At 46.3% G+C, this 16,035-nt stretch overlaps 8 protein-coding genes across 8 annotated transcripts; 3 read left to right on the top strand and 5 right to left on the bottom strand.

Moving 5' to 3' along the window:
- Window positions 1–448: 448 nt before the first annotated feature.
- Window positions 449–7,798, top strand: B9G98_04019 (Inhibitory regulator protein IRA1; the record flags this gene model as incomplete). The annotated part of the gene is made up of 1 exon (XM_024810576.1): window positions 449–7,798. One exon carries the CDS (start codon window positions 449–451, stop codon window positions 7,796–7,798), a length of 7,350 nt encoding a protein of 2,449 aa, XP_024666344.1.
- A 93-nt stretch (window positions 7,799–7,891) lies between these two features.
- On the bottom strand, window positions 7,892–8,692 carry B9G98_04018 (RNA exonuclease 4; the record flags this gene model as incomplete). The annotated part of the gene is made up of 1 exon (XM_024810575.1): window positions 7,892–8,692. The coding sequence occupies one exon, from the start codon at window positions 8,690–8,692 to the stop codon at window positions 7,892–7,894; it is 801 nt and encodes a 266-aa protein (XP_024666343.1).
- A 175-nt stretch (window positions 8,693–8,867) lies between these two features.
- On the top strand, window positions 8,868–9,959 carry B9G98_04017 (U4/U6 small nuclear ribonucleoprotein Prp3; the record flags this gene model as incomplete). Its single annotated transcript, XM_024810574.1, has 1 exon — window positions 8,868–9,959. One exon carries the CDS (start codon window positions 8,868–8,870, stop codon window positions 9,957–9,959), a length of 1,092 nt encoding a protein of 363 aa, XP_024666342.1.
- A 47-nt stretch (window positions 9,960–10,006) lies between these two features.
- Window positions 10,007–10,765, bottom strand: B9G98_04016 (Transcription initiation factor TFIID subunit 14; the record flags this gene model as incomplete). The annotated part of the gene is made up of 1 exon (XM_024810573.1): window positions 10,007–10,765. One exon carries the CDS (start codon window positions 10,763–10,765, stop codon window positions 10,007–10,009), a length of 759 nt encoding a protein of 252 aa, XP_024666341.1.
- Window positions 10,766–10,966: 201 nt separating this feature from the next.
- B9G98_04015 (hypothetical protein) lies at window positions 10,967–11,461 on the bottom strand (the record flags this gene model as incomplete). Its single annotated transcript, XM_024810572.1, has 1 exon — window positions 10,967–11,461. One exon carries the CDS (start codon window positions 11,459–11,461, stop codon window positions 10,967–10,969), a length of 495 nt encoding a protein of 164 aa, XP_024666340.1.
- An 86-nt stretch (window positions 11,462–11,547) lies between these two features.
- Window positions 11,548–13,001, bottom strand: B9G98_04014 (Iron-sulfur protein IND1; the record flags this gene model as incomplete). Its single annotated transcript, XM_024810571.1, has 2 exons — window positions 11,548–12,372; window positions 12,438–13,001. 2 exons carry the CDS (start codon window positions 12,999–13,001, stop codon window positions 11,548–11,550), a joined length of 1,389 nt encoding a protein of 462 aa, XP_024666339.1.
- Window positions 13,002–13,051: 50 nt separating this feature from the next.
- B9G98_04013 (tRNA modification GTPase MSS1, mitochondrial) lies at window positions 13,052–14,443 on the top strand (the record flags this gene model as incomplete). Its single annotated transcript, XM_024810570.1, has 1 exon — window positions 13,052–14,443. One exon carries the CDS (start codon window positions 13,052–13,054, stop codon window positions 14,441–14,443), a length of 1,392 nt encoding a protein of 463 aa, XP_024666338.1.
- Window positions 14,444–14,459: 16 nt separating this feature from the next.
- B9G98_04012 (hypothetical protein) lies at window positions 14,460–15,839 on the bottom strand (the record flags this gene model as incomplete). The annotated part of the gene is made up of 1 exon (XM_024810569.1): window positions 14,460–15,839. The coding sequence occupies one exon, from the start codon at window positions 15,837–15,839 to the stop codon at window positions 14,460–14,462; it is 1,380 nt and encodes a 459-aa protein (XP_024666337.1).
- Between the last annotated feature and the right edge of the window lie 196 nt (window positions 15,840–16,035).

The raw sequence follows: 16,035 nt of genomic DNA, 5'->3' as shown, positions 1-16,035 counted from the left end.
GGTAAGTGCTAGCCGGTCTGCTATTCACACAGAGAGACTTTCTACCACATGTGGTGTTTGCCTATCACTCCTGCAGTAACCCACGCCGTTTTTTTCTGGGTCTCGAGGCGGGTCATTTTACATAGGGTTTGGGTCGACAATTGCTAATTTGTCAGCGAGCCGCTGACGGTTTGCAACTTGCATAATAGGCTTCTAAGCGTATCCGGGCAGTGTACCCACTTTTCTATCAGCGTTTCTTTATCTGTGGCACTCGACCGCAGGAGTAGTCCAGGGTCGGATACTACTAAGGCGAGTCTCACTTTGTTATTTGTTTCACTTACAACTTCTAATTTCTACAACGCCCATCAAGTGAGGGGCTCCTCTGGCATTTACGCGAACACTGCTGTGGACCCTCTTCAAACCCACAAAAAATTCACTTTCACCAATTTTCAACAGTAATTTATTTGCCATGCGTAACTTCGACTACTTTGTTACGCCCAAACTCATCGAAACTATTCTTCCGGTGTTGCCGCACTCAACCCGCCAAACAGCCCAAATGGCTCGATTGGAGAAGAACGTTCAGCTGTACCGAGAGTTTTTGATATCCTCGGTGCAGAGGGGCCTCTTTGAATCTGTGCTAGCGGATCTGATTGTTCTTATTGAGAAAACTTGTCTAGACACTGGGTATCGCGTTGATCTCCCCACAACTTGGACACAAATGGGGAGTGCACATCCAACCTCCGCCGCTGGAAAGGAAAGTCTTGTTTATGTTGTCGGATCTCTCGGTCTGTTGGCTGATTGCATCGTTCTCGCTATTTGTGTGGAGCTAATGTATAGTTCAGAGACCAAGCTGGTCCGAGAGCCGTTTATGGACGTTTGGCAGGAAATGAAGAAGTCAAATCTATTCGAATCGGCAGCATTTTTCCACCGGGCGTTCAGACTGATAAACATTCTCGGCGACGACATAACCCCGCTACGTTCACTACCCCCCAAGTTGTGCCACAAGATCTTGAAGACGATCATGAGGATTTCGCCGCAAACTGCACTGGCTGCTTTCGTGTTGGCACCTAAGGAAACGCTACGTACTTCTGGATTTGTTGTGGAGATGCTCACGGAGTATACCCGTCTCATCACATACTTTTTATGGCAAACGAACCCGAAGGAAGTTACTGAATATGTCGATGAAGCTTATCGCAGGTCTTTACCCAAGCCTGGCACCGGCAAAGGAATGCCACCACTACAACATGATCGTGTTTATATCGACGCTGACTACCGATTTGATCTACTTGCAACCATGGGGCCCAGTTCGGATCGGATGGCCCAGGTTCTTGACAAGACTCGCCACTTACTCATGCAAACCCCTACAACGACGCAGCAACAGCTCCTACTGTACTTCCTGTTGAAAAATCTTCATGGCAACTTGATCTTAGCCCCAAATGTAAAAGATGAGTGGCCAATACAGACACTCCGAAGTGCTGAGGAGCTTTATCGTTATGTGAAACAGAACGTGCGCTACTCCAACAATGTCTCTTGGAATTACAACTATTTGACCCTGTCAGCATTGCTTCTTGTCATTCCTTTCGACGATCATCGACCTCTGGGTACTATGAGTTACAATCCAGTTGAGTTTTCACAGCTGTGGCGGGAAAAGTTGGAGATGCTCGATTCTCCAGAGAAGTCTACTCGTCAGTGTGCCGTGTTGTATTTCACTAATCTGTCTGGTTTGGTTTGGCTCGGTTGCCAAAACCTCGAAAATGCAAAGCGGTATGAACATGTTGCTCGCTGGATGGTTGATATCTACCCCAAAATCAAAGCAGAGCTTTTCGATTTCGATGACAGAGGAAGATTACGAGCTATTAGAGGTTCCAAGGTCGTTTTAAGTCGCTTTCTCCTGTTTTACTCAATGTGGAACCCGGAGGAGCTAATCAATGATTGCAAGGGACTTTTCGATGTTTCCCCTGGGGCTTTGCATTCACTGTTGTCTTGTATATTATTTGCACATACCATAGGTGCACCATCGATATGGGCTACCCTGCGCTTATGGGAGGATGAAATTATTCGCCTTTTAGAATTATACGCTTTGGACTCAAGTGAGCGGGAAGAGATTTCTCAAAGAGGGCTAGTTCTTGTGTACGGCCTAACACTTTTTATCCGCTCATCAAGGTTTGCTCAGCGGATAAAGCGTGAAAATACGTTACGCTTGATGGAAGCTCTCGTAAGACTGATGAAGTCTCAGATTAGCATTTTACTGGACAAAACAATGGAATTTATGATTTGCACGATGAAGTTCTTGTCGCAAGGTGATTCCCTGAATGAATCAGCAGAGTTTTTTGGTAGAGTCTATGAACTCATCTCTGGCCTCATGGCCCACCAGACCTCCAACCTTCTTAAAGCAACTGTTCACGAGGATCTTAGCGATAGAATTGACCACTTTGCTAAATTCATGCAATTGAGGCTGGAGGCAGGTTCAAGGCTTTATGAACTTGGCATCAAACGAGCCACGCGCCTAGACGCCAGTAGTGCCACAGAGCTTCGAGCTGCTGTTCTGCGCTGTCTTTGTACTGCAGATCATCGCACAGTCATGAGGGCCCTAGATTGTCTTCGTATTTTGCACAAGGGCATGTCGATGGGTATGGTTGAATGTTACGATGAAACTCAAACCTCAAATATGGCTTCAGACTATGCACTGGTTACTGAAATTGTCCATTCTGATGCGTACCAGTTGCAATCTGCTGCTGTTGCTCACAAATGCATGATTAACTTCTTGAAAGCTGTGGAATCTCCAGGAGCTACGCTGCAAATCCTCTATGATTCACTAATGATAACATGGCGACAAATGCTTGAGGATCTTGATCACACCAAAGAACTCGATCCCGATGCTCAACGTCGCATGATGATTTTGCACAAATTTATTTTTATTATGCATACCATGTGGCTAAATGACCGCAACCCTGAACTCCAACAACGAAGCGAAGATCGACTCTATGAAATGGTCAAGTTGGTACTTTCTCCAAACCATTACGCGCGCGACCTGACTTTTAGTTGTTTGAGCCTACGTTTAGGCCTGCAATCCGAGTATTTGAACCGAATTCTTCAACTCATCGGCAAAGTAGCAAGCACCGAGTTGATCGACAACTACCAGAACTCCACACTCGATAAACATGTCTTGCTAGCATCCCTCACCCGTCTTGTTGCGAGCGCCCAGCAGATGATCGAGCACATTTACAACGACACTTCTAACATGCGAGTTGTGATCGATGACTCTATTGTTCAAGTTACTGATCGTGTTTTGAAAACGGCACCTCCTATTTTCTTTGAAGCTCCAGCAACTATTGTGCCATCACTTGAAAGAGTGTTGGGAACCGTGATATCGATCGGAAAATACGACGACTTGTTCATGACAAAGAAAACAGTTTTGGTAGGCTCCTTACTTAAAACATTGTTTGATATCATCGAAAAGCTGAGCGATCACTATTTCTCGCGGGCTGAGGAACTGGCCCCAACAATTGCCAAAGCTTTAGATGCCTTGACCGACGGGTATTCTTTCGATATTGCTCCAGAAGGTCCAACTCCGGAACAATATGAGAATTTTTTGAAATTAATTAAATCTGTTGACTCGTTCCGGACTAAATTGAGCGTTACAACAGACTCGGATCAGGGCGCTATCACCCGAAACATATTCCAGCATAGCCTCACGAATTTGTTCTCTAGTAATATTGAGCTGGCATACCTTGTTTTGTTTGATGATGCTTTCCTAGCTGATGCTGATTTGCGAATTGGACTTTACAATGCCTTCGCCATTTCTGTCGAAGAAGAACAAGACACTTTCGTCCAAATGGCTTCGAAATACGCTAAGCTGGGAGATTATTTACTTGAAAATCGTGAAGTCTTGTTCGCTATGTGTGATACTTGCTCTCCGACTGATGCAGAATCATTAGCCGAGCTGTTGGTGTTGTTCTTCGACGGACGGAATCATGCATTTGAGGTTGTTCAGGCTGTAGCCAGGCTGGAGATCTCTCGTCAGAAAGATTGCTGTGACACATTCAGGCAGAATAGTGTTCTTACCAAAACCGTCATCACTTATATGGCTATGAAAATGTCCGATTTCTTGACCGCACGTCTCAAGCCAGTTGTGAACCGCATCTTGAAATCGCGATACGTATTCTTGAACCGGAAGGGGGATAAGTCCGATGCCTTGATGCAATGCAGAAATTTTGTCTCTGATCTTGAAGCACATCAAGATGAAATCCCTATGGTTGCGCGTAAGTTTGCTCGGTTCATCTACAATGCTGTTGAAGATCGCTCTGAAGGTTATGGTCTGGTTGCTTTGAACAATATTTTCCTTCTTAGGTGTGTATGTCCCGCAATTGTCAGTCCTGATCGATATGAAATGATGGAACGCCCGCCACTTGGAGGTGTTTTGACGTCTCTTCTCCACAGCGCAAACTCAATCCAGAAGTATTGTAGTCATTCATCTCCAGATACTGACCTTCGTGACAGGATGCGCAATTTTTTCCTCCGGATGATAGATGTCGATCCAGAGTACCGTGAAGATGCCACTTTGCCTAATATCAGTCACACCAATCTCGACCAAGTGAATTTTTCTTTGCACTTGTATTTGTACAGACACGTCCACGAGATTCGAAGTGCTTGCTTGAGCTCAGTAGATTTCGACATGGAAAAGTTCACTACGATTCACCGAACACTAGGCAGACCTACATCTATCTCTCTGTTGAATACGAAGCGCCGTCGTTCAAAAGCGTGGTCCGCTCGCTCGGGATCAACGCGCCAATTTTCGAGAAGTGACTCGGTAAGCGAGCAGACAATGCCGTCAATCAAGACATATATGGGTTTGCCATGCTTCATACTTTCGGCTGACATGTCGGTTGCACATAAAAACCTTGTCCTATCACGATTTGTATCCTTCCAGCAGCAAGTTAATGATGAGTTCACCCAGTACTGCATGCTTCAGGATCTGACCTTGCCTTCGATTACATTCGAACACTGGATTGCTTTGAGTGATGTCGTATATGATGCAATGCCTAGTGAGTTTATGAGCCGATTTAAAAATGTGGTTCTCAATTTACCATACAACATCGCACACCTTTCGCGGGATCGGCGTATACTTTCTCATCCGTTAAAAGCGTACACATACAAAACTTACTACGATATGGATATCAGTGTGATGGAGGAGCTAGAAGTCCGTGATATCACGCTACAATACGCACATGACTTTTCCACTGCAACCTCGTTCGAACGCATAACTGTTCAACACCATGGGGAGCTTTTGCAGTTTGATATCCACGTTGGCAAAGAGGCCGTGCACATGCGTTATCAGGGGATGGACTTCACCAGTATGGATGTAGTTCCGCTGAAGCGAGTTCATTTGGACAAAATGAATTTCCGCATTCGCCTTCAGGCTAACCAAGGCTCTTTTGCTACAACATACGTTATTGAGCAACAACCAAGCTTATATCGCAAGATATCATCCTTGAAAACAAGAGCTCAAAATCATCGTAAGTGTGAAAATCATGTCATGCACAGCGCCTATAGCGATCACACTGGTGCATTGATGTTTTTAGCTCTTGTCGATCTGTGTGATACAGAATCGCCGATTTGGGCGCCAGCGTACAAACTGTGGACTGCACTGTCAGCTTCGATGGGTGTTAGGATGGGTCCTGGCATGATCAGTGGCACCCCTCATATTATCCGAAAGATGCAGGTACGTGCAGTTGCAGCCGCTTCAAAGCATCTTGTTAAAGTTCATCCAGATACTAGTGGTATTGTGCGAATGTTCACGAAAATGTTATTGTCGGACCACTCTGATTTACATGCAGCTTCCCGTGTGGTGGCACCATGGCTCTCTCATCTTGCTAGGGTTAGCCTGGGTCAAGATAAAGAGGTTGACGCATTGTTGGTTGCAATGTTTGGAAAAATGTGTGAGAGTCAAAGATCATGCCAAGTTCTTTGTTTCAGCCTTCTTCCGCACATTGAGCGGTCGGAAACTGCGACTATTTTACTAGCTGATGCATTGATGGCTTTCATTGTACACAGACGTATGCGTGGCGAAACAACACCCGAATGGGTAATCGCTTCGGTTGCGTCCGTGGTTAGCCCCAGTATCACAGAGAATATTTTCAAGCATATTCTTGCCCTGACAAACGTCGATGTTGGCTACGAAATCACTAACTGGAACAGTCACCCTAATTGGTTTGAGATCGAAGTTGAGCTCACCTTCCTGTCGTATGTCAGAATCGATGCATCTAACTTAGACGAAAGTTTGCCATTGTTCCTGATGGTGATTTTAGGATACAGTGGTGTTGGGCCGTATCAGCTTCGTCTTGCTCAGCATAGAAATTTCTTGAACGTTGTGGATGCTTTAATGAGTTTGCCAGGATTGGATGATTTCGCAACTCGTCGGTTGAAATCGCTGTGGGACGAGCTCCATACACCGCGTTGCCAAACACTCTTCGCCATTCAAGACGAAACCAAGGACTCTTCATACAATAGCTTGACAGACTTTACGTTCCATCAAGCGGAGCAATTGGGCAGACTTGTTTACGAGCTCTACTCCACTGGCGCCATCATTTTCAGGCCAGTGCACGAGCTACGTCGCATCAGTCAAAACGCGATGCTCAAGCTTTCGAAAGTTGTATTCCCTGCATTCCAGCGGCGCTGCATTTTTGGTCTCTGTGTTGTTCACCGATTCGAGGTTTCTGACGAAACTTACCAGGGCTTGATCGATCTGCTTTTGACAGTTTTGCGCGATTGTAAATCTCCTGAAACACTCTTAACTTACTGCAAGGCTATATTCATGGCTTTATCAAAGTTAATTCTGGGTGTGTCCAGATCGTCGCCCTATAAGCCTACGTTGAAAATCTTCATTTTGTCTTTCCTGTGGCATCACATCCTTCCAGCATATCCCGAAGCGTTGCCCATGTTTACGAGCTATATGCTCATCAATGATTACGCAGGTGAAATTGACTCGGAGCAGGAGCGACTGGAGCTGCTAGTCAAGGACTTTGAACCTCACTTTGGGGCTTGGTGGAACAAGCACTTGGTTGCACCAGTTCCAACAGCCGAAAATCTGGCTATCATTGTGAATGATCTGTTTATTTTTGGTCTTCAGCACTCTGATTCCCAAAACGTAGCCATGGCTGCTGTGGAGACAGTGTCTTACCAGATAACTAGCAGAGATTGGCGTCGGCAGACTATCACTCCTACACTATGGTTGCCATTTGCGGCCACGATGTTCTTGGTCTGCCAAGATGTAAACAAACTTCAGACGATTCCAGTTTTGACAAATTTCAAGAAGGGTGAAGCATTGATGGACAACGAGACCATTTTGGAGGAAATGACCAAATGTCTCGCCTCGTATTTGAACAAGGCTACGCCTAACACAATTGTGACATTGGCGCAATGCTGTTCTTTAACCGGACATACCTCGTCAATGAGCTTTATGCATGCTGGTCCCCGTCTATTGAATCTACTGTCGTATGTCGAAAACGCTGATGTGATAAGTTTGATCTGTCCTCTGTTAAGACCTACCATGCTGCGACTTTTGGAATTAGACGACCCAGAAATGAACGCACGTGTTCTTGAGTGGACGCAGAAGCTTGTCAAGCCGCGGCCTGATAAGAATTGGGGAGCACAACTGCACGAGATTTTGACTTCTAGTGGGTTTGGTTACCTTGTGGATGAAAACCTGAATCTTCTTCCCGAGAAGCCGCATTACAAGATCACAGAGGAGATTCGGGAATCACTTATCGGCCTGTGCGATAGCTTCTTCAGTGCGCTAGAGGTGTTTAAGAATAAGTGAGCAGATTTTAAGAGTGCCCATTTTACATACTAGTTCTTCTACAAAATTAGGTTCGTAGAAACCTCCATACTCACCTCATGTTCTATTGGCTTTTTACTGGCGTATTCTAGATTTGGGCTTGTTTGGCATGTATTCATCTTTGAACAAACGGAACAGCAACATACTGGCCTGTGCGTCTTGAACAGAGCTATGAGAGCCAATTTGGATATCGAGCCCGAGATATGATTTTACCAAGCGTTTGAGACCTGGCCTGCCTTTAATCACAGGACAGTCCCTGTATCGTTGCAAAACTTGGGTATCGATGGTAGAGTGGCGTGGGTGTGAGATCATCATAACCTTGGTATCATTTCTCAAACCATGTCCGATCAATACTTTGCCTTTGAGAACGGCAGCCACCATACTTTGAGCCTCAGAAAACGCAACGGCTTCTTTCATCATGTCTGGCGTGATGCCACTCCATTTTGTCCTCCAATCGGTAACAAAATTCAAAGGCTTGACATATAGATCCAAAACAGGATAGCCATAATAGTTTACAATAGATACGCGCGCCAGTTCGCTATTTTTTCCTTTGAACCCTGTCCCAACAAACTCACAGTCTAGGGCCAAGAAAGTTCCAATCTTCTGCTTTGATTTGCTGTATACAACAGTATCTGGTGAGCTGATACCGAGCAAGTTTTCATCCTCATTCAAAAGAACTGCATCTAGGCGTTTTGGCCTCCTCTGAAATTCTGAAAGACCTGGTATTGAAGGGTCATCAATTAAATCCGAATCAATAGGGTTGTTGACTTTGCTAATTGCTTCTTTTAGCTTTGATTTTGATGGTGGTTTCATTGTTGGACTCTTTTTGTCGAGTATATTCAGTCTTTTCTGTAAAGCCTTCCAGTTTGCAGACATTTCGGATTTTCTAGGCCTCTGGCCGTTTCGATCTAGGCCCCGTTGATATTATACCAAGTACACACCAGTTGAGTCCCTGGGCAAGCTTTGCGCAAAGATTTAAGGTCGTTCAAACGAATGCTCTTTTTGAGCGACTAAGTCTGATGTCGATGAAGTTTGATCCGACTTAGTCAATATGGGCTTGGATACCGCTCAGCTTTTGGCGAATATTCGCAAGCGAAAAGCTGAGTTGAGTCAAGATCGGCCTGAGCACAAAAGAAAACCTCTCGATACCCAAGGTCATGCGGCAGTTTCAGAAGAACCTCAAAAGCCCCTGGCGCAAGAGCTCTCTAAAGCCAATCCTTACCTTAGTGAAGCCGGACCCTCGCGCCAATTCAAGCCTCTAATCTTTAATCCACAAGGGAAACATATCAAAATTGCTGAACAACTCAGAAAGCAAGAGGAAATAGAGCGGATCAAAGCAACCTGCTCTTCCACGGGGTATATACCCCAGCTCCCTCCTAGTAGAGAGTGGTGGGACGATGGTGCAACTGTCGAGATCACAGATGAAATATTTTGTCCTGTTCCAATTGATGCACCTTCTGAACGGTTGTACGCTGGCGAGGGCAAAATTTACATGACGCAACGAGAGCTGAAACGCATGCGTAAACACACACGATACGAGCAGCGCCGCGAAGTTCAGGATCGGATACGGCTGGGTTTAGACCCCCCTCCACCTCCTAAAATCTCACAAAAGAACATCGTAGCTGTGATTGGTGCGGAATACTATTCAGATCCGACCAAGTTTGATAAAATGGCCGCCAGGCAACTCGCAGAACGTGAAAAAGCCCACCAGGAAACAAATGCCGCCAGGAAGCTAGATGGCGACGCTAGATGGGAGAAACATGTGGCAAAAGTTGAGCGAGACAAAGCAAAAGGACTCAGTTGCGCAGTTTTGAAGTTCAATGGCGTTGTGAGTGGGGAGCGGCGCTATATTTTGGACCAAGGTGCGCAAAAACTTCTATTGACTGGCGTGCTACTTTGCACGCAACCATTTTCTCTTGTTGTTGTAGAGGGTGGAGCACTCGAAGTAAAGAAGTTTAAAAAGCTTGCGGCGAAAACGAAAGAACGCGACGATGCTGGTGAAGCACAGCTTATTTGGCAGGGAGAGCTTCGAGCCGCCAAATTCAAGCGGTGGTCGATACACGCACTGGACTCTAAGAAATCTCGGGACCTTTTAGAAGGCAAGCATGCTTTGAGCTTTTGGAACTTGGCAGAGAATCTTTGATATTATTTATTTGAATACTAAATTAGCGAACCGTAAGTAACTACATATTACAAGCTATCGACCCGCTTCTTGACATATTCCCACATACTCTTGAGCAGGCGATCAGGGATGGTGTACAGATCCATATGGAACTCACCTGAGTCGGCGTCATTTTTGATGTACATATCGTTGGTTTTATTGTCAATCACAAGCTGAACAATTCCAAGCACATCCTCCTCGCTGAGTTTTTCGAGTCCCAAAGCCAGCTTTTCCAAATCCACCGAACCCTTCTCAACAACCTTGGGCTTCTTGGCTCGAGGCTTTTCATCATTCTCGACGGGCCGCTTGTCACCGAGCACTGGCTCGGGCGTCTTTGACGGTGCGGTGTTGCCAGCAACAGGTCCGCTGGGAACTTCAGGCACGCTCCCACTCTGTGCAAGCAGAGACAATAAAGTAGGACGGGAAGTAGGGAAAGAGATTTCGTGATCGACGGTATAGACGTTTTGGCTAAAGTTCAGGTCATGGGCTAAAACGCTGTCGCCGCCGCCAATAGTGTGTAGTGTAACGCTCAGATCAAACTCACCCCATCCCTGCTCCTCGATACGGAATGGCGGGGTCTTAACCACGCGGGTTGGGTTCACAAAAGTTGGGTGCAACTTGTAGGTACACTTGTCGAACATCACGGCCGGCAGCTCTTCTCCATCAGGGCCAAGGGCGTGCACCTCGATGCTCCATTTCCGCATGGGAAATCCTTCCTGGGCAGGAGGTAGGTCCTCGAGAATATTCTGCCGGGTTGTGATGCGAATAGTCCTTTTAATGGTTTCCATCTTGGTGTCTCCTTGAGCTTCGCGAGGAGCTGATGACTAACGAGTTTGGTTTCTGCGAGGGGTACTATATTTTTTTCATCGGGATGTTAGGCCCGATTCGGTGGGGTTCGGTCGGCTGGCATACGATTAAGGAAAGACTGGTACGGCAATACAGATTATTATTTGAAAAAGGAAACGTGTTGAGAGAACTTCAACAGTCGATTACAGAAGGCACGCAATCGCAGCAACCAAGGGTAGGCCAATGCTAATAGCTGACAGCTTGACGCCGCCGTTGCTTGGAACGGTAGGAACAGTCTCCTTGGTTGAGGTAGGCCCCTTGGCTGAGGGTTTGGTCTCCGTGGCCGTCTGGTTCAGACCCGTTCTGGTACTGGTGGTGGCAGTAGGAGCCACTGTAGCATTGCCAAATGTTGTGTTTCCAGTCGGTTCGAGGTAGCTGGTATCAAAAGTAGGCTCGGGCAAAGGAACGTGTGTTGCGGTTGTGTTCAAGGGAAGGTCAGTGGGCACACTTGTTTCGGTTGCGTTTGAGGGAAGATCAGTAGGGCCGCTATCAGTGAATGTGATTTCCGGAATAGTTGCCAGGCTGTCTAAAATATCCGGTGTGTCTGTGCTGGTCGCCATTTCATCAGCCGTGGTAGTCACATCGGCGAGGGCGAGAGCGGCGGAGACAATAACAGCGTGAAGATGAACGAAGATCATGATACTCAGAAGGGGCTAGTACATTAGACCAGACGAACCCCTGCATTATATCGTTCCTGAAAATGACATGTGCAGACCGCTTGACATCATGCTGCCACCTGCATTTCATGCAGCTGGGCACTAACAGTTGATGCAAGGTCTAAATAGGCTTTCGCACTCGGACTTTGTTTCGGGTCTTCAAAAACAACTGGCAGGCCGCCATCACCACCCTGCGCAATATCAGAGCTCAAAGGCAGACTTGCCAGTACGGTGATGCCACGTTTTTCAGCCGCGATCACTGCGCCATCATGCCCGAATATATGCGTTGTACCGGCGCAATGCGGACAAACAAACACCGACATGTTCTGTACTAATCCCAATATCGGAATCTTAACTGTATTAAACATATCAATTCCACGCACCGCATCGATAAGCGCGATGTCTTGCGGTGTAGAAACAACGATAGCGCCATCAACCTCCAACTGCTGGGCGATGGTGAGCTGTACATCACCCGTGCCGGGCGGCATATCAATAACAAGATAATCGAGCTCCCCCCAATCGACCTCAAAAAGTAGCTGCTGCAAAGCCTTTTGCACTAAAAGCCCGCGCCAAGCCACTGCACGCTGCGGAGGAACCAAAAATCCCATAGACATGGCCTTGATTCCGTAGTTCATTAGAGGCACAAGGTTTCCTTCGGCAGTGATTTTAGGTTCTCCGTCCAATTGCAAAAGCGTAGGAATAGACGGTCCAAAAATATCTACGTCAAGAACTCCGGTGGTGTAACCTTGCATGTAGAGTCCCAAAGCCAAATTTACAGCCACCGTAGATTTTCCCACTCCTCCTTTGGCACTCGATACTAAAAGAATGTTTTTCACATTCCTTATTCTTTGTTTCGATATTATCGGCTGATTGTGCCTTCTACGGGGGATACCCTGCGGTTAGTTCTCAGTCTTGTTGTATGTACAAAGTATACGCTCCATTAAAAGTGTGTACCTACCAATGGGTTTTCATGGCTGAGTTGACGAGCACTGGTTGAAAATGATCGGGCACCAAGAACACGCTTGACCGAAGCGACGACGGACTTTTGTGAAGCTTTCCAGTTCGCTTCAACCTCAGGCCAGTTTAGCTGGGACAGAACTTTGCCCATGGGGACTTTGCCCTCAACACCAAGCCCATCGATAAATTCTTTAACCTTGGCGTCAATTTCCTCGCTGCTAGCCACAGGGATCTTGGACTGTAGAGCCTCGAGCACCTTAATCTCAGCCCGTTCCCCGTCAGCTAAATCTTCGCGCTTGCCTTTAATATACTCCTCAATAGACTTTTCGCGTTTCGAAATCAAGGAATTAAGCAAACTATGCAGACCAAGATCAGTGGAAACCGAGTCAGGTTTCTCAATGTTGGCGTTCTTGACTGCGGCCATAACCGCACGGATAGTGGTCTTGCCCACATTGTCACCACTTCGCATGGCTGCCTTGAGTGAGTTTCTCACCTCGGCCATCAAAGGTGGCTCCGTCGAGTAGAATCTTACCCGTTGCAACGGTCGAACCACTTGCCTGAACATTGGATGGAAAGTTAGTAACCCAAATCGTCGGGGCCATAATTTTCTATTTCATGTCGGCAAATATTTTGAATACTATTTATGCGCTTTCAAGTGCTCCCGGACGAGCAGCTATCTCTATCTTGCGTTTAAGTGGGCCCAAGAGTATCGAGGTCTTGAATAAACTTCGTTATCCGTCTGGATCACTAATTTCGTCAATACCAAGCCATAAAGCGCGATTGGCCAATCTATACGATGACCAGATGCGGCTATTAGACAAAGCACTGGTCCTCTACTTTGCTCAAGGTAAATCGTACACTGGCGACGATTTGGTTGAGCTGCACTTGCATGGCAGTCCCGCTGTAGTGCAGGCGGTAATGAACTCGATTAAGAAAACGAATTTAGCTCGATACGCCGAGCCCGGCGAGTTCACAAAACGAGCATTCTATAATGGCAAACTTGATCTGTCGCAAGTAGAGGCAATTCGCGATTTGATCGACGCAGACACTGAACTGCAAAGGCAGGCCGCTGTGGTAGGTGCAGATGGACAAAACAGCATCAGATTTGCTGCATGGAGAAAACAAATTCTGGAAAATACAAGCATGCTAACCGCTTTGATTGATTTTGCCGACGATAATGAAATCGACACCACCCCATCACGCCTGATCTCCTCGGTCAAGGCTAGCATTGAGAAGGTGGCCCAAGATGTTTCGACATTCCGCGATCAAGCCAGATGCTCAGAGCTTATACAGTCTGGAATTCGCCTTGCGTTGATTGGTGCTCCAAACGCAGGTAAATCCTCACTGGTGAATGCTTTAGTGAAACGAAATGCTTCAATCGTTAGTGACATTCCAGGGACAACCCGAGACGTAGTTGAGGTTGGTTTAGACATCCAAGGGTTTAAAGTACTGCTCGGTGATACAGCTGGTATTCGACAGTTGAAGGGTCGAACTGAACAAGAGCAAATTGAAGCACTGGGTATAGAAAAAGCTTTGGAAACTGCGAGACAGGCCCATATCGTAGTCGCTGTGCTGTCTCATGGCCAGCACATGGATGCCAATTTGCAAAAACAACTAAAGCTTCTTCGTTTGGAAGGTAAACCAATAGTGACTGTCGGTAACAAAAGTGACCTTGGCGCAATTGAAAATGTCAATGTCCAGATCTCTTGCAAAACAGGCCAAGGTTTGGATGATTTGGTCAAAGTGCTGGGCAACGCGTGCCAATATCTAACTATAAAAGGGTCTGATAATATTATAGGAGCATCGCAGCGTATTATGGACTTGATAGATACTGCTGTGCTTCCTGGGTTGCAGCAGAGTGTCAGGCTTCTGGATAACAACGACGTGACTCTAGCTAATGCTGAGTTGCAGCTTGCAATTGAAGGGATTGGAAGGATTACCGGTCAGGGAATCACTACAAACGAGATCCTGGGCGTTGTATTCGGAAGCTTTTGTGTAGGAAAGTAACCTGGAGTAAATATGATTATGGGTTTCTGTTTTTATTTGACTCCCGTTCAAGGAATTCAGCAAATTTACCAAACAGGCCCCCGGAGCTTGCTTCTGGTTGTGATTGCCTTGCAAGGCCAGCGTGGGCTTGTTCTGTTTCGTCCCACCCCAAAGTGTTGGAGATCAACTGAAGGACTTCGTATTTCTTGGTGTCGCCACGAGGAATACTAGCAAACTGTAGCACCAAGTTGGATATAAGCTCTTTGTCAATAGTTTTTCCTTCTGATCCTTTGCGAACAGTAGCCAGCGCGTTCGTAAGATGATCGTTCAAAATCACGGCTTCATGTCTGAGCTTTCCGATCTGGAGATTCTTTTCTTTGATTTGACCCTGCAAATCTTGATTTTCCAGTAGCTGTTTCTCCTTCTTTTCCAGTTCACTATTTTTTTTCTCCAACAGCGACTGCTGATCGGCCAACTGCTTTTTGAAATCAGCGGTTTCGATCTCTGCTTTCTTAAGCTCCTGCTCGAGCTTTTCAATCTTTTCATTCGTTTCAGACGCCAATTGTGTGAGTTCACGTTCTGCACGTGCACTCGAATCACGATAGTGTTCCGCATATCCTGTTTGGGTTGTTAACTCCTCACTTAGTTGAGCGATTTTCGACTCGTAGCTTGATCTCTGAGTCCGCTCATCTTCCATAGCTAGCTCCAAACCAACTTTGTCTTTAGAAAGTTTCTCATTTTCAGATTGTAGTGTTTTAACTGTCTGTTCCATCCGAGTAAAATCCTGCTTGAGCCTTTTATTTTCCTCCTTGTACTTGGAGTTCTCCTCGCCAATTTGGCTTTCTAGCTCAGCTCGCTTGGCTTTATGTGCACTTTCGAGAGTCTCCAGTTTTGTTTGACTCTCCGCTGCTCGCTTTTCTGCGGCAGATTCAGCTGTCCGGGCTGAATCAAGATCTTTCTTGGCAGCATCGAGCTCTTGTTGGAGTGTTTGAAGTTTGGCCGCATCTGCTTTGAACCTCTCCCCCAACGTACTTTTGATATGTGTCACTTTGTCAAGCAGATTGTCGTATTGGTCTTGGATATCGTCACGTTCAGCTTCCACCGAATCTATTTGCTCTCGTAGCTGCTTAATTTCCTCGGCCTGTTCGCGCACCAACTGAACTAAGCCACCCTCACTCTTTTGTGGTCTGAGTAAACGTCTTGTCTTCGGCTTGCTTGTGGTTTCGGATCCCTCGTTCGCTGAAACACTAGACTGCGATCCCCCAGAGACAGTTTCAGCATCAACGGTCGACGTAGAAGGCGTCGCATCTTTATGTCCATTGGGGTCAGTAGTCTTTGGCGCTAGATCTAATTGTGGGCTTTGTGCCGTCGTCGTCCCCTCGTTCTCAGAACTTTGGTTGGGTTCTGCTTGAGACATTTCTACGTGGAGATTGCAACGCGAATTACTAACGCGCAGGATACTCAAATCAGAGACGCGGGTTATTTTTTAGCTATACATTTGTGAAGTGGCATTTAATATATATTCAATTAGAGTCTGCACAGAAATATTCTCCCTTCTTTTGATCTCACATGTCCCTTGTTCCATAATTATGTCTTTGGGAGGTCATTCTAAT

This window comes from Wickerhamiella sorbophila (assembly GCF_002251995.1).
Source record: "Wickerhamiella sorbophila strain DS02 chromosome Unknown contig2, whole genome shotgun sequence".
Taxonomy (NCBI): domain Eukaryota; kingdom Fungi; phylum Ascomycota; class Dipodascomycetes; order Dipodascales; family Trichomonascaceae; genus Wickerhamiella; species Wickerhamiella sorbophila.
The sequence above is the reverse complement of the archived record's forward strand: the minus strand, read 5'-3'. Positions and strand labels throughout refer to the sequence as shown.